Source organism: Ovis aries, chromosome 3 (assembly GCF_016772045.2).
Source record: "Ovis aries strain OAR_USU_Benz2616 breed Rambouillet chromosome 3, ARS-UI_Ramb_v3.0, whole genome shotgun sequence".
Classification (NCBI taxonomy): domain Eukaryota; kingdom Metazoa; phylum Chordata; class Mammalia; order Artiodactyla; family Bovidae; genus Ovis; species Ovis aries.
Window position 1 is genome coordinate 209097146 of NC_056056.1, and position 17847 is coordinate 209114992.

General features: G+C 48.1%; 1 protein-coding gene and 1 pseudogene across 4 annotated transcripts in view; both read right to left on the reverse strand.

The window, feature by feature from the left end:
* Positions 1 to 10393: 10393 nt before the first annotated feature.
* On the reverse strand, positions 10394 to 11518 carry LOC114113682 (TP53-regulated inhibitor of apoptosis 1-like; annotated as a pseudogene).
* A 5159-nt stretch (positions 11519 to 16677) lies between these two features.
* Positions 16678 to 17847, reverse strand: part of CLSTN3 (calsyntenin 3) — a 32079-nt gene continuing 30909 nt past the window's right edge. For all 4 annotated transcript variants that reach the window (XM_042247619.2, XM_042247621.2, XM_042247620.2 and 1 more), the window contains 2 exons: positions 17642 to 17844; positions 16678 to 17548 (listed from right to left, as the gene is read on the reverse strand). In XM_042247619.2, the coding sequence (XP_042103553.1) occupies positions 17408 to 17548; positions 17642 to 17844 (344 nt within the window). In that variant the 3' untranslated portion in view covers positions 16678 to 17407. The remainder of the gene's footprint in view (positions 17549 to 17641; positions 17845 to 17847) is intronic.

Consider the following 17847-nt stretch of genomic DNA (forward strand, 5'->3'; position numbering starts at 1 on the left):
CACTCTGTTCCAGCCAAATGCCCACTGAAAAACTGTGGAGCCACTCACATCCACACCAGCAAAGGCCAAGAGGGAAACCTAGACTTCCAACCTCATGAGACTGTAACAAGACACCCCACGCTGGGGTATGTCAGAGAGGCCAGTTCCCACAGACCAGTCATTAGGCTCTTCCCCATTCCCTGCAGTGTCAGTGGGGGCCAGTGGGATGGCCTGCCCAGCAGAAGGAGAAGCCCCAGCCCTTCAGGTGTCAACAAAGGCCAAATGGGGACTCTGGACTTCAATCTCCAAGTAGTAATGATAAGACAGTGCCCCTCCTCTCCCTGCAAAAGTGTTGTAAAAATAACCCATTCAAACCCAGTCAAACAGAAGACACAGGGTTTCCCTGGTGGACTAGAGGTTGGGGATTCGCCTGCCGATGTAGGGGATACCAGTTCAACCCCTGGTCCAGGAAGACCCCACATGCCACAGAACAACTAAGCCCTTGCACCGCAACTACTGAGCTGGCACGCCACAACTACTGAAGCTCACACGCCCAGAGCCTGTGCTCCACAACACAAGACACCACCGCAGTGAGAAGACAGCACGCTGCAAGGAAGAGCAGCACAACCAGAACCCGTGCACAGCAGCGAAGACAGTCGCAGCTGAAAATGAATAAACCAGTCTTTAAAAGGTGAAGATCCAGAGTCTATAACAAAAGGCAAAAAGTATCCAGGTGTCAATAAGAAATCACTCATCATATCCAGGACCAGGCAGGTCTCAAACTGAATGAAAAATGTCAACCAATAGATGCCAACACTGAGACGATAGAGATATTAGAGTTATTTTCAGGCAGCCATGATAAATATGCTCAAACAAGCAAATACAATACAAATTACAAATGAAAACTTTCATAACTTAAAAATACAGTAACCGAATTAAAAGCTGAGCAAATGAGCTTAATGGTAGAATGGATAGGACAGAGAGGGCGAGGGGTGGAAATCAGTTAACTGGAAGATAAAACAATAGAAATTACAACAGAAAAAAATTAGACCAAAAAGAAAATAAAAGAAAGAAAAAACAAAAAAAACAGAGCCTCAGGGATCTTTGGGCCTATAACAAAAGATTTAATGTTTCTATGTTTGTATCATCACAGTCCCAGAAGATAAAGAGGGCAGGGCTGAAAAAAACAGTCAATGTAATAATGGCTGAAAACTCAAATTTGCCAAGAAACATAATCCTACAGATTATGAAACTGAGCAAAGCCCTGACAGGATTAACCCACAGAAATATACCAAGATAAATCAAAATTAACCTTCAGAAAACCAAAGACAAAGAAAAATTATTCAAAAACTACCAGAGGAAAATGACATCTTGCCTATAGGAGAAATTAATTATCTTACCATCCTAGAGGTCAAAAGCCTGAAATGGGTCTCTCCAGGATCAAATTAAGGTAACCTGAATGCTTGTGCGTGCATGCTGTCATGTCCAACTCTTTGAGACTCTGGACTGTAGCCTGCCAGGCTCCTCTGTCCATGGAATTTTCCAAACAAGAATTTGGAGTGAGTTGCCATTTCCTGTTCCACAGGATCTTCCAGACCCAGGGATGGAACCCATGTCTTCTGTCTATTTCCTGCCTTGGAGGTGTTTTCTTTACCACTAAGCCATAACCAACAGAGCTCTATTCCTTCTTGGGAAAGCCTATTTCCTGGCTCTCGAGACACTAGAGGCTACCCATATTATTTGTTTCATGGCCTCCTCCCTCCATCCTCCATTCAGCCAGCAAGTTCATGCCAAGTTCTTCTCACACTACCACCCCTCTTTCTCTCCTTTCGGCCTCCTTCTTCTAATTATAAAGACCTCTGTGAATGCTATGGGCTCATTTGGATAATCCAGGATAATCTCCCCATATTAGGATCAGCTGATTATCAACTTTAATGCATCTGCAAACTTAATTCCCCTTTTGCCTAAAATAGCCATAGGTTCCAGGGATTATGACATAGACATCTTTCAGGGGACATGATTCTGCACCACACTATTGAAAATATCCTTCAGAAATGAAGGGAAAATCAGGACTTCCCTGGCAATCCGGAGGTTAAGAATCCACCTTGCAGTTCAGGGAATGTGGGTTTGATCCCTTGGTCGGGAAACTAAGATCCCACGTGCCATGGAGTAGCTAAGCCCAACGTGCTGCAACTGCTGAGCCAAGGCACCTCAACTAGAGAGTCCAAACACCACAGTGAAGCGTCCCACACGGCCACAGCCGAGACCCAGAGCAGCTAAATAAATCCATACATTCTTTTTTTAAAGAAGGGAAAATCAAGACAATCTCAATAAAGGAAAACTACAGAGAATCTGTCACAACAGACTTGCCTTAAATGAAGGACTAAAAGGAGTTCTCTAAGAAAAACTCTCGGAACATCATCAAAGTAGAAAGAATACACTAAGCGAAAATACGGATCAATACAATGGGCTTGGGTTTTCTAAAATGTGCTTGACAGTTGAAACAAAATTATAGCACTGCTGTTCGGAATAAGCACTAGCTAAAAGCATGAAACCTGGATTTGAATCACAATTCTCCTGCTGGTTGGTTATATTCACTGTCTATGAATTGCAGTAACTTTGACCTGACCCCTCATTTTCTCGTTTACAACCTGGGAGAGATAGAACTCGTTAGATATCTGAAAGGCCACCATCTAGAAAATCTGTGATGTTAGGTTGAGACTGTTATTCAGTGAATAATGTCAAATGTCCTATGTAAAAGCCAGTGTGATAGTCCATTTTAATTCAGTACTTCAGTAAATATGCATCAAACACAAGCCCTTATGCTAATTCCCTAATTCCTTATTATTTACGCTGGTAAATGGCCTTGACCAGATACTTACATCACCTTTAAATCCTGCTCCAGGGCCTTAACCTTTCCTATCCCACCACCGGCACCACACACAACACTTCCTGCCCTTAGAAGCATCATCCTAAAAGAGTCTGCTCCCACCTAGCTTCCCAACCTGACTTCCATCGAGGCCCCTAAGGCATTCATTGATTCTAAAAAATATCACTTCAAGAAAATGAGAAGACGAGCCACAGACTGGAACAAAAGATTTGCAAAACAAAAGATTTGCAAAAGATTTGCATCCAGTCATAAAGAAACCTCCTGACAATGCAGGAGATTCGAGTTCAACCCCTGGGTCAGAAAGATCCCCTGGAGAAGGAAATGGCAACCCACTCCAGCATTCCTGCCTGGGAAATCCTACAGACAGAGAAGCCTGGCAGGCTACAGTCCATGGGGTCTCAAAGAGTCAGACAGGACGAAGTGGCAGAACAGCAGCATCTAAGATATGAGAACACTCGAAACTCAATAGGAAGATGACAACCCAATTTTAAAATGAGCAAAAGATCTGAAGAGACCCATTACCAAAGACGATATACAGATGGAAGATAAGCATGTGAAAAGGTGCTCAACATCAAATGTCATTGCTGCTGCTGCTCCTGCTAAGTCGCTTCAGTCGTGTCCGACTCTCTGCAACCCCATAGACGGTAGCACATCAGGCCCCATCCCTGGGATTCTCCAGGCAACAACACTGGAATGGGTTGCCATTTCCTTCTCCAATGCATGAAAGTAAAAAGTGAAAGTGAAGTCACTCAGTCATGTCCTACTCTTAGCGACCCCACAGACTGCAGCCTACCAGACTCCTCTGTCCATGGGATTTTCCAGGCAAGAGTACTAGAGTGGGGTGCCGTTGCCTTCTCCGCAAAGGTCATTAGGGAAATGCAAATTGAAACAATAATACACTACTACACACTTATGAAACTCCAGTACTTTGGCCACCTCATGCAAAGAGTTGACTCATTGGAAAAGACTCTGATGCTGGGAAGGATTGGGGGCAAGAGGAGAAGGGGACGACAGAGGATGAGATGGCTGGATGGCATCACTGACTCAATGGACATGGGTTTGGGTGAACTCCAGGAGTTGGTGATGGACAGGGAGGCCTGGCGTGCTGCAGTTCATGGGGTCGCAAAGAGTCGGACACGACTGAGCGACTGAACTGAACTGAATGACACACTCAGAATGGCCAACGTCTAAAATTCTGAGAACACCAAATGCTGGTGGGGTAGAGGAGTGAAAAGAACTCTCATTCATAGCCGGTGGGAATGCAAAATGGTATAGTCACTTTGGAAGACAAAATTAAGCATCCTCTAACCCTATGAACCAGTAATAAAGACACACACAAGGAAGAACAAGGTGAGAGAATTTGCTTCACCAGATATCAAGAGTTATAAACAATATGGTATTTGATACAGGAACAGATAAATTAATGTACTGACAAATAGATAAATTGATTTACTGAGCAGAAATCAGTTTGTCATGGGACTTCTCTGGTGGTCCAGTTGTTAAAACTCCACACTTCCACTGCAAGGGGTACAGGTTCGATCCCTGGTCAGGGAACTAAGATCCTGTATACCACATGGTGTGGCCAAAAAACAAACAAACAAAAGTCAGTTTATCATTACACAGTAAGGCATACATGACCAAACTTCTATCATGCTTACCTAGGAACACTCTTACACACAGATGTTTGGAGGTACGCAGGTATAAAAATGTACACAATGGCATTGCGTATAATATTCAGTCCCTCAGTCGTGTCTGGCTTTTTGTGGTCGCATAGACTGTAACCCGCCAGGCTCCTCTGTCCATGGAATTTTCCAGGCAAGAATACTGGAGTGGGTTGCCACTTCCTCCTCCAAGGGATCTTCCTGACCCAGGGATCACACCCGAGTGTCCTACATCTCCTCCCTTGGCGGGTACATTCTTTACCACTAGCACCACCTGGGAAGGTCATAATACTCCCAAATCGGAAACAAACAAAAAAATTGAACTCCAATGCATTCATGGCAAAGGTTGTGGGGAGGAGACAGCGTTCAGATAACTTGTGTCTTCAGCTCATAAGTTACCAGACAATGAAGAGTCATATGGAGAAGACTATACACTATCCAGAAATCCTAGACAAGACTCAGATGTGTCTCTCGGGAAGGAGGGGTGTGTATTCTCCATGTGGGAAGAAGGGTGAAATGGGTATTGCACCCAAAACACCAGGAGGATGGACTGCTGCAGAGACTGCCAGCTGATTACTGAAACACTCCACCTCATCCTGGGCACACAGCTGAACTACATTTCCCAGCCTCCCCAGCTGTGTAGATGGCCAAATGACTGGACAGTCGCTAACGGAAACTGAGCAGAATGATAATCACCTCTTCCAGGCCTGGTCTGTGAAATCCCCCCATGTGCCATCCTCTGATACTTGCTCTTTCCAGCTTGGTACAGCCAACCGTACATGGTGACCTTGGAAATCCTGTGTTGGAAACAGCTGAGGCACAGATGGATACAGCCTGGGTATCTAATTCAAAATGACTGGACCAAGCAAAGCAGTGTTCCCAGAATCTGGAACAACACATAATACAATCCAGATATGTATATTTGCTCAGGTCCACATTCCTTCATCTTAAACTCTTGGGACCAGTTATGTTTCAGTACGGCTTCCCTGGTGGCTCAGAGGTTAAAGCGTCTGACTCTAATGCGGGAGACCCAGGTTCAATCCCTGGGTCGGGAAGATTCCCCTGGAGTAGGAAATAGCAACCCACTCCAGTATTCTTGCCTGGAGAATCTCATGGACAGAGGAGCCTGGTAGGCTACAGTCCATGGGGTCGCAAAGAGTCGGACACGACTGAGCGACTTCACTTTCACTTTCACTTTCCCTGGTGGCTCAGATGGTAAAGAATCTGCCTGCAATTCGGGAGACCTCGGTTCAATTCCTGGGTTGCAAAGCTCCTCTGGAGGAGGGAATGGCAACCCACTCCAATATTCTTGCCTGGAGAATCCCATGGACAGAGGAGCCTGGCAGGCTGCAGTCCATGGGGTCGCAAAGAGTCAGCCATGACTAAGCACAGTACAGCACGTGTTTTAGTATCCCGATCTCTGGGGATTTTATTGAGGTAAACATAGGCTATGTATTATACACCAGTGTATGTGAATTCCATACCTTCCCCAGCCAGTTCTGGGGCAGCCCCTCAGAATCAAGCACGTTAATATTTCCTCTGGGGACTTCCCTGGTGGTCCAGGGGCTAAGACTTCTCTCTCTCAATGCAGGGGGCCCAGGTTTGATCCCTTCAGGGAACTAGATCCCACATGCGGCAACTAAGAGTTTCTATGCCTCAACTGAAAAAAAAAAAAAAATAGATCCCACATGCCAAAACTAAAGATCACATTTGCCACAACTAAGACCTGGCACAGTCAAATTAATTCAGTTCAGTTCAGCTGCTCAGCTGTGTCCTCTTTGCGACTCCATGGACTGCAGCACGCCAGGCCTCCCTGTCCTTCACCGTCTCCCAGAGTTTGCTCAAACTCATGTCCATCGAGTCGGTGATGCCATCCAACCATCTCATCCTCTGTCATCCCCTTCTCCTCGTGGCTTCAATCTTTCTCAACATCAGGGTCTTTTTCCAATGAGTCAGTTCTTTGCATCAGGTGGCCAAAGTATTGGAGTTTCAGCTTCAGTATCAGTCCTTTCAATAAATACCCAGGACTGATCTCCTTTAGTATGGACTGGTTGGATCTCCTTGCAGTCCAAGGGACTCTCAAGAGTCTTCTCCAACACCACAGCTCAAAAGCATCAAATTAATTAATTAATTAAAATACTTCTTCGGAAAAATATGAATATTTACTTTGAAACGAAGTCTATAAATAGTTTCACCTGTTCAGGGCAGGATGAATTTTGGCATTAGACTACCTAAAAACACTTTTGGTTTTCAAAATTTTGTGGATTTCAGGATTGCAAGTGAGAGACTCTGTGGCTATGCAGCCAAATCCCATAGTAAAATAAAGGTTTAGAAGTAACTAGAGAAAATGAATAATGGGGGAAATATTGGTTTCAGGATCAGGCTATGCCAGTGACAATGAAATTAAACTTTGTTGAAGGGATTCTCCAATCAGGAGGCTGATGTGATATCAAGCCCACACTCCATTGGCTCAGCCTTTTGGCCACCTTAGTAGCAGAGGAGGCTGGGAAATATAATTTAGCTGAATGACTCAGTGGGCTGGACTAAGGTTTGGTGAGAAGCTGAGATCTCTACAACAGTCCACCCTTCTGGTTACCATTGTGAGGTTGTACCAGAGATGATGAAATTAAACTCCATTGAAAGGATTTTCCAACCAAGAGGTTGGTAGGGCTGTTTCGATCATCTAGTTTTCAGTTGTTCCCTTGTGAACTGTACTGCAGATCGGAGGGACCCGCTCCTGGAGGGGGAAGATCCCCTGGAGAAAGGTATGGCAACTCACTCCAGTATTCTTGCCTGGAGAGTGCCATGGATAGAGGAGCCTGGTAGGCTACAGTCCATAAAGTTGCAGAGTCAGACACGAGTAAAGCGACTTAGCACAGCACAGCACTCAGTTGTGTCCTGGATGGGAGCGTCCTTCTGGCACACCCTGTCTTGTCTGGGCCATGCCTTCTCCATCTCAGATTTCTTTGGGTCCATCAGTTTCTGACCCAATCACTGATACCAGCTCCACAAATACCCTATCACTGTGAATATTCGTGATGTCTGATGTGCATAGAAAAGTCTATTACCAGTTACCTGGGGTTTAAATTAATGTTTAATTTATTAAAATTGTGAGTATAAAACACAGTTTTGCTCAAACCTTGAAATTCAACTTACAAATCTTGAAATTCTATTTCTAAATGTACTGATTTTTTTTAATTGCTTCCACTTGTTCTTTGATTGATGTTTAAATCAACTTGAACAGATTTACATTTCTTTAGCAATTAGTCTCATCCACAAAGTTAGTAAAATTTCCATAACTGTTTTACACCATATTCATATGCTTGATATATCTGATTTTTCCCCCTTGTGCACTTCAATTGCCTGACAAGGTAGACTTAAAAATACTCACAAAATCGTTCTTATAACATACGCAGCTCTTGTAAATCTAACTACTTAATTCACTATGTTCTGCTGTCTGATTTCTCTTAAATGTTCTAATACTTTGTTTATTTTTTTGTTTGTTTAAATTTGTTTATTTATTTATTTGTTTATAAACTTGAGCAGTGTCTTACACCTTTCAACTAAAACTCATAATTCTGAAATTAGTAGATATTTCAAGTTGGAAACACAAAGCTTACCTTTACATCAAAATAGTATGATTACTTCACCGTCGCTATAATAAATTCTACACCTCCTCAGGAGACCAGTTTGACCTTGTTGGAAAGGCTGAGGTTAGTAGGTCAAAAAATTAGTGCCGTAAACAGTTGGCTGTCAGATTGAAGAGCAGAGCAGGAGAGCTCGGGGGCTACAGGCAGTCACAGTAACCCCCTACCTCCACCACCGTGAACTTACTGAGACTTCTCCAGGTGGAGTCACCTCCACCGACCGCAGGGCGAGCTTTCAGCTGGACTAGCTCACAGTTCACAGCAGCAGGGCATCTTTATCCCACCTTGGGTAGATGGACGGCTACCACGCTCCCACCTAGAGGTCAGCGAATTTCCTTCACTTATTAAGTCCGCTGTATTTTTCTTTTGGGGGCTTTCCCGGTCACTCAGCGATAAGGAATCTGCCTGCAATGCAGGAGACATGGGTTCAATCTCTGGGTGGGGAAGATTCTTGCCTGGAAAATTCCATAGAAAGAGGAGCCTGGAAGGCTGAGGTCCATGGAGTTGCAAAGTCAGATGCAACTGAGCACCCTTTTTTTTTAACCTGATCCTGTCAATGGCCTCTTTTCTAAGCCTCTAATTAAGGGTCATCAGACCCACCCACATAAGCCTCCTATTCCTTTTCAAACCTGCCTGACCTCTAAGACCTCACACTCCTCCCATATGTGCCTAGCTTGTCTTTAAAGACCACAGACCTTTCTTCCAAAGAAATCGACATCTTCCTCCAGTTCAATCAGCCTTGCAATGCATTGGCCAAAGAGTTCATTCGAATTTTTTCTGTAACATCATACAAAAACTCTGAATGAACTTTTTGGCCAACCCAATATTTTCCCTTCAAAAGTTTCACCTTTCTTATTCCAGGAGAAAGGTCAAATCCTATATTGTTATTTTGTTGTTGTTGTTGTTTTTAAGCAGTTCTTTTTTGACTCCTTGAGCAAGCATGCTTCTTAGACTCAGAATATTCCAGACACTGCCCTCTTGAATTGCCTTCACAAGCCCTTGTATATAAGGGTAATAAGTTCAATTATTGTTCTGTCTTCACATGAAAATGGCATATCCTCTATTAAATAAGCAATCTTCACTCCTTTTGATATCTTCATTGGAAAAAAATATACCACCCTTGGTAGCTAAAACCACAGTCCAAAATTCAAATTCTTGGCCAAGGACTATATACCTGACCAAAGGATGATAAAGGTTACAATTCCAGAGCTACCTGGAGATAGTTGTGGGTATCTCTTGAGAGCTTGTGGATAAGCCTAATGACCTGAGATATCGAACTCTCCACATTTCATTCCCTTGTCCCTGACTGACACAGTTCACAGGGACAGGTATGGCCTACCTGGGCCTGCACAGGCTCATGGACACACAGTCAGGAGTGAAACATGAAACTCAGCTCCTTTTGCGGTCTGAGCTCAACCTAAAACTGACTGAAAACCACTACAGAAGAAAAAGCTATTCCATACCGGAATCTTACCTGGAAAGCATTTATAGCTAAGATCCTGCCTATTTTGAGGAAAGACCATCTATTGGTGAACTAACCTCTATTTTTGCCTTATCTATAGTACCATGTCACCTCTGACCATGAAGTCAGCACCTGAAAGCCAGTGAGCTCTTGCTTATAGAGACCTTAGCCACTCCTGTGGCCAAGATTCCCCCACCTATTAAAAAAAAAACAACCCTGTGCTTATTTAAATCAGCCTGAAAACTATGAAAATAGGCCCTCTCCTATGGGCATTGGCCACAGTAATCTTCTGTAAGCTGCCAAGTGAAGAAAAACCCAGGCATGTCTAGCTCCAAAGCATGTGTTCAAAACCACAAGCCCAGGGACTTCTCTGGCAGTCCAGTGATTAGGACTCTGTGCTTCGAATGCAGGGGTTGTGAGTTCCATCCATTGTCAGGGGAACTAAGATCTCACATGCCGCAGAGCACAGTCAAAATAAATAAATACATACACATTAGAAATAAATGCAATCACCGTTTGTTTTTTTTTTCTACAAGCCATACTGTCGGAGTCTGGGGTCGGTGGCGGAGGGGCAAGGAACTTCAGTGATCCTGCCATCCCCTAGAGGCCATGTTTTAAAGACCCCTTCATCACCTGCCCATCTCCCAATAATTAATGATAACGATAGCTCACATATATTATGCCGATTCTGAGTTGCGTCAGAAAAAGTGATTTTTTTTAAACTAAATATTACAATTTATTCCATTTTCATGATTACTGGCATTACAGGGCAGGGTGAATAAACAAGGCAAATTAAGCAACCTCTTTTCCATCCCACCCCACCCCCATTTAATCATAGGCAGCATTTTGGCATTTTTACGATATACAGGTTGACTTAATTCATTGACCTAGGTTGGAAGCTGGCAGCAGCAAATCTTTGTAATTTAGGATCTTTCTCCATAGCCACTTCAAGAATTTTAATTCCTGAACTACACCATGAACTCTGAAATGCAGCATTCATGAAGCTTTTACATCTTAATATGAACTCTGACACCTCTTATTAAGATAGGGAACTGTCTTAACAGGAAGACTGAAATCCATCTTCCTCTTGGCTAACCCAGTCTACCAGCAACATTAACAGTTAAATTACTATATAAAAATAAAACTGTGCTCCCAAGCATTGACTGCAACTATTGTGCTGGGAACCCTTTCTGGAACACTTGTTCCCTCAGAGAAAAGAGATCTTAACCAATTACTTCCAAGAACAAATAACCCCAGTAGAGTGTCTGTAAAGTTCTTCAAAGAATGACTCAAGGTCAGGCAATCTTAGACATCCTGACAAGGTTACGAGTGTTTTCATACAAGACATATTTAAAACTGACCCCAGACCAAGTATTACAACCATAATCCCCCCCAAATCCCATTATTTAGAACACCGATATTCCTGCTGAGATGCCAAAGCTGGAAATCTCAAAGCAAAGAGTGACAGTTCACCATCTTTTACAAGTGAGAGAAAAATATCAAGGAGGAAAGGAAACTCCTCCCTCCTAAATTAATCAAATCAATGCTATCTTCAGTTCTAACTGACAAGAACCAGAGTCCTCAATTTCCTGATTTGAGACATCCATTTTCAAGGTGACTGTCAAGGTCAAGAAGAGCTTTCAGGCTTTTCTTTGCCATGACCCATGAACTCCAGTCCTTCACCAGGAATCTCCTTCTCCTTTATTGCTTTCTGATCTGAACACACTGATGGTAGTGCTTGAAGAGGTCGATGCATGGGACCCTGGAGCAGTGCCCCCTGAGGAATTTCTTGGCAAACCAGTGACTGAAGTACTCTGAAGCACTGGTGGATGCACGGGCTTCACGTCGGTGCAAGCCTCCCCTAGGCTGTTCATGGCGTGGGCCAGAAAAAGTGATCGTATTGAAGCCTCACTGAACCCTTGGAGTAAGCAGTTCTTCCGACAGCCAGTGAGCCATCACTTAGAGAAGCTGAAGACAAGGCTGAACACTAAGTTGCTGAGATGTGAACATAGGGGTGGGGGGTGGGGTCGGGGCTCCCCAGTCCCTCCTCCCTCCTCCTTTACCCCGCCTCCCCATACCATCCCTGGCAGGAGGTGCCCCCTGTGCTTTGAAATTTCCTCAAAACAGCAAGATGATGCAGGAAGAGCGGGGGCCCCGAGGTGGAGGGTCATTGGCTGGGTGGTCTGTGGGGGGCTGCCGAACTTCCAGGGGGACTAGGCAGCTGAGTCGCCTGGGCCTGGTGCCCTGGGTCTTTGCCCTGCTGCCATCCGCAAGTGACATCACCGTCTCTCACAGATCCTGTGCCTTTTGGACTTCTCCCTGTCCGTGGCGCCCTGAGCCCAGGAAGACTCCTCTCCCTTCATTCCGCCGACTGAAACTCGGGGGTTTTCTCAACTTCTGCTTTTGCCCTTTAACAGCCTCTCCCCAAAGAACCAGCCACGCAGAAGCCCGTGGAGAAATGGCAGCATAACCCCAACTCAGCTGTTTAAGGGAAAAGATCACGTCTGGTGAGGAGGTGGGCGGGACTGCAGACTTGGGGTGAGAACTTCGGATATTTAGGGCAGGTCTTCGAGACTGGACATTACTTTCGGGCTGGACGTTCCCTTATCCTGTGGGTGAGAATCCTCAGGCAGGCATCACGGGCTTCCAATTCCTTCAGTGACAAAGCCAGCCCCACCACATCCCAGAGTCTGCATTCTCCCACCCCCTCCCACCCACCGTTGCTAAATTTAAACCTCATCTGTCCTTTTCCTGTAGAACGAGGTTATTTTAGGGAGCGACAGCAGCGTGGTGCCGCGGAAGATGCAGCGATACCAGCGCGATGAAAATAAGCGTGCCAGTTCCTCCGTCTCTCAGATGCGCCTGCCTGCCGGCCTGGACTCACCCATCTCCCTCCGCACCGGCTCCCTTCCTGCCGCTCCTCGTCTTTCCAGGAGGGGCGCCCCGGAGCGGGAGACCTCAGCAGGTCGCTGGGTGAAAAGAGGGCTTCCCGGGAGGCAGAGTGCAGGACGCCCAGAGCCCACAGTGCACCAAGGAGCCCTGAGGATGCAAGCTCAGCTCATGCTACAGGCACCCTGGGAACGTCCTAGGGTCTAGGTGTGTGTGTGTTGGTCGTTCAGTCGTCTCCAACTCTTTGGAACCCCATGGACTGTAGCCCACCGTGCTCCTCTGTTCATGGGATTCTCCAAACAAGAATACCGGAGTGGGTTGCCATTCCCTCCTCCAGGGGGTCTTCCCAACCCAGATATCCAAACCAGGTCTCCTGCATTGCAGGCAGATTCTTTACCATCTGAGCCACCAGGAAAGGCCAGGATCTAGGTGACTGGTCCAGAGGAACCCTGAGGGGAACCAGAGGACACATTTTGGGGGGACAACATGGAGATTAAAATGTGAAGGTAATATGAACTCTTCCACGGATGCTAGGAGACTGGGAGCAGACATGTCATGCCTGACCTGTCCCAGCAAAGCCCCCAAGGCAGGGGCTGGCCGCTGCCGAAATGCAGGTTTTAGGATAGTGGAAAGGTTGCAGTGTGGTGGAATCCTGACGTGGTCAGAGCCCTGGAGTGTGTGTGTGCGTGCGTGTCCACTTCCCAGAAGACACAAAGGTGAGCGTTCAGGTCTCTGGTCTAGTAATAGGATGGAGACACTTGATTCTTGATCACTTGGTTACCGTCTCTGCCACTACAGCTTCTCTCAAGGATCTGGCTCTCCATCACGCACTTTCCAGGAAGCTCATCAATTTTCACTGCAGAGAATGGACTTAACAGGAAAACAGGCTTTCAGTGGGAAAGAGAAGATCTGAATGAGGCCAAAGGAGATGTTTGCTGTATCAAATTACATGAGGAGAGAAATGGGAAGCCCTGCCCAAATCCTGGTGTCCTGAGGCTTTGAGAGGTTCTGTGAGGGAAGTTGGGGAACTTTCCAGGAGATCTTGAGCAACAAAATAGAAACCCATTTGGACTCCTGCCTGCCGCCCCTTCTCTGCACAATGGGAGTCGGCATCTTGCCTCACTCCTGATTCCCATTTCCAGTGTGTGTGTGTGAGAGAGAGACAGAAAGACTGACTGAGAGAGGAGAATGAGTCCACAAGCAAGAGTGGTCACTTGGGGCAATGTGGGGGCACATGGGCTTCAAAGTCTTCTCCAGGCACCCACCCAACCCATGGTGACATGACCAACTGCCCCGCTGTCATGTCAGGAGGTTCTGGCAGCCATGGGCTGGCATCTGGGGTGTCAGCACTAGGGATGAACAGGAGGGACAGGAAAGGCTGTACCTGTAAGACACAGTCAGTGGTCCATGACCCTGGAGAGTCCCCAAGAAACGAATGCAGAAAGGGTGCGTTTCAGAAGAAACCTCAGTTGGTCCCAGAGATGGATGATCCATGGAGGCCAGAACTGGGCAGACGCTAAGAGATGGACTCTGTGCTGCCGATGTGTGTACTTGCCCCACCTGCTCCCAAGAGCTGGGGCTTGAATTTGAATGAAGACCCCGGGTCCTGAGTCTTGCCACACTGTGGGGGCTCCAGGGGCAAATGGGCTTCCCATTTGGTGGCGCTAATGGTAAAGAATCCACCTGCCAGTGCAGATAACCTGGAGATGTGGGTTTGATCCCTGGGTCGGGAAGACCCCCTGGAGTAGGAAATGGCAACCCACTCCAGTATTCTTGCCTGGAGAATTCCATGCACAGAGGATCCTGGCAGGCTACAGTCCATGGAGTCGCAGAGTCAGAAACAACTGAGTGACTGAGCAGGAGGGCAAACACTCGACTTCACTGCTCTGTGTAGGATGCTGTGGACCCTGAGGCCAGGGATGCGTGAGGACTAGGAGGGACAGTAAGAGGAGAGGGGGTGAGCTCTCTGAAGTTTAAGACCAACGACTAAAATCTCACTCTCACACCTTGTTAGCACTGAGGCTTCGATATCTGAAGGCTCTGCCCATTGAGCCATTGCTCTGAGCAGCTCCAGGGAGAATGGGCAGGCTGCCTCCCACGTGTTATTGCCACAGACCTGGAAACATTACCTTGGCATCCGCAAGGGCCCCTCCAGGAGAGGGTTCTGCAGGCACTTGCTGGGTCACATCTGTCCTCTGCACTGACGCCCCCCAGGCCAGAGGGCCATCAGAGCAGGTCCCCCTCCCCTCCTATCAATTCATCTTTTCTCAAAGAATCAATCTGAGAGCCACAAGCATCTCATTCATCCTTCAGTGCCCCTACTGCGTGCCAGACCCTGTGTGAGTTCTGAGGACACAGAGAGTCTGGTGGTGGACACAGATGTGAACCACCATGTAGCGAAGAGGGCTGTGATAGAGGTGTGATCAAGAGGTGCCAGAGCACAGAAGACTTCCTGGAAGAGGCAACGCTATGTCTTGAATGATAAGGACAAGATGGGCACACAAAGGGGAAAGGGCACACTAGACAGAGTGAATGGTACATGCTACAAGAAGCAGCAGGGCAGGTTTGGGGAAAGACTGGTGGTTTGTGTGATTGGTACTTAGATGTGCAGGGGTGGTGGCAGGGAGGGCCAGGGAGATGGGGGGTGGTGGGTTGAGGGGCCTCTCAAGGTGTCCAGACTTGACCCTGACAGTGATTTGGAAGTAGGGAAGGTTCCAGGAGGAGAACCTGCACTTTAGAAAAGTCACTCCGACCCAGAGGCAGGTGGAGTGGAGCAAAACACTGGAGGCAAGAAGAGGTAGGAGGCAGGTAGGTGACATGTAAGAGGCTCTTGCAACAGACCAGGCATGTGCTGAAGACGATATAAACCAAGGCAGCACCAGCAATGGGGTGCCAGGGAGAAAAAGACACTGGAGAGATTTTAAGGGGTAAAAAGTAAAAACAAGAGAGTTAGTCACCATGTGGACATGAGGTTAAGGGAGAGGGAGAAACCCCAACCCACTCCCAGGTCTCTGGCTCAGGTAACTGGGAGAAAGGCGAAACGGACAGAGCAGAATCTGGGCCAAGGTTGCATCTGAAGTACAGGACGCCCTAGTGGAGATGCCACTAGGTAGCTGGGCAGGAGGTCTGGGTGGACATCAACACATGGCCGGTAGCTGAAGCCAGGGGCCAGGATGGGTGCCTGGCAGAGGGAAGACCAGGCATGGGTGGCAGAGCGGTGGGCCAGTAAGCTCCACCCCAACCCCTTGAGTCCACGAGGACCACAGAGAAGTAGGGATAACGTGTGTGTGTGTGTGCAAACACGTGTGTGCTCAGTCATGTCCAACTCTTTGTGACTCCACGGACTATAGCCTGTCAGGTTCCTCTGTCCATGAGATTTCCCAGGCAAGAATACTGGAGTAGGTTGCCATTTCCTTCTCCAAGGGATCTTCCCAACCCAGGGATCAAACCCGAGAGCATTGGCAGGCGGATTCCTTACCAACTGTGCCACCTGGGGTAACATGACTGATACTCTAAGCCCCTCATCTCACACACAGTAATTAAGACCTGGGTCCCTGGTCTTCCCTGGGGCCAGGACACCATAGGAAGGATGCTCCGTCTACAGTGTACTCTTCTGAAATAACCCCATCTGGTTCCTGCCCCTTCTACCTGGGGGACACCTCTCAGAGCCCGTTCTCTCTTACAAACAGCAGGACTGGGACTTCTCTGCTGGTCCCATGGTGAAGACTCTGCGCTTCCGCTGCAGGAGGCACAGGTTCAATCCCTGGTGGGGGAACTAAGAGCCCACAGGCCGCAAGGTGTGGCTGATAATTAATCAATTAATTTTTAAAAGGGAAACCCCTTTTTAAAAAACAAATAGCAGGGTTGCCTGCCCTCTCCCCCTCGACTCCCCTGGGGCTGGGTACACAGGCACCCCAGGTGAAAATTTTCAAGAGATAGGGGTGATGACAATGTCCTCCACAAAGCCCTGGCGTATGCAGCATCCCCTCAACTGTTTGTACTCTTCCCGGGGTGCAGTGGGAGCCATCCGATCCTGGCCACAGCACCCAGAAAACCAGCCCTGCCCCTCACTTCAGCTCAGAGACCCCAGAGCGGCCACCCACAGAGCGCCCACCAGGCATCAAGCAGGCCAGAGGCAGCTGACCAGGCTTTTCTCCAGTTGTTTTATTTGAAAACCCTAGGGTGTGTCCCCTCCCTCACACACCCACCACCCAACCCCCACTCCCACCCCAGGACGTGACAATGCCACACGCACACAAGGTTGTGAGCTGCACACGGAACACAGGGGCTGCGCTCACGACAACATGAAAAAATATGCATTATATATAATCCAGCCGGGGCCCCCACCGCACTCCCACCCCTACAGCCCGGCCACAGCCAGGCCTCAGAGAGGGGGGGACAGGAGAGGAAGAGGAGGGAAGAGGGCCAGGAGAGGAGGGGATTCCCAGAGTGAAATGGAAAGGGGGGCTCATTAAGAGAAGCAGAGAATGCCCGGCCAGGGGGCCCCATGGACAGGAGAGAAGGTAAGGGCAGGGGACAAGGTTTCCTTCAGTCCCTCCCCCCCCATATAGCACATGGCCGGTGGGGGAAGAGACAGACGTGGATCAGCAAAGGGGGTGGCTGCCTGGCGACAGAGAAGGCAGCCAGAATCTCCCACACCCGGGAGTAGGAGCCCAGAGGTACCAAGCGGGGGTGGGCTGGGAGCTGAGGGGGAGGGGGCGGGCTCTGGTGGGCCCCCGGATTCTGAGATTAGGAGAGGACTCCTAAGAGCTCTCTCCTCCACCCCACCTGGTCTCTCTCCTCTAAGAAGGTCCTTCTGTCTCTTGGGTGTGTCTGTCTCACCGGGACAGAATTCTCTGTCTGGGGAGGGGCAGAGTCCTCAGTAGCGGTGAGGGGGGGTCTCAATGATGCGTCTCTCATCGCTGCTGGGCGAGTCGGCTGCCTCCGAGTCGCTGCTGTCCTCGTCGTCCGGCTGGCCACCCGCAGCGCCCGCCACGCAAACCTGCCGGCTCTGATAGGACTGGGGAAAGGTGGAAGGGGGGTGCTCATTGGGAGTCTTCCTGCTGGGAGTGCACCCCAGCTGCACCCTGACTCTGCCAGGCCCCCCACTCACCTCCATGGGGTTCACGATAATGGTGAGAGCTGAGTCATCCCAGAACAGATCAGGGTCCTTGGGGTCGCTGGAGGCCCCGGGAGGCCCGCTGGCCCCCGAGACGCGGCGGTGCAGTGAGTGGATGCGCACGAGACCCAGGACGACCATGAGCACCAGGAAGCCCACGCACACCACAATGATGAGGGTCGCTGCACTGGGGACCACTG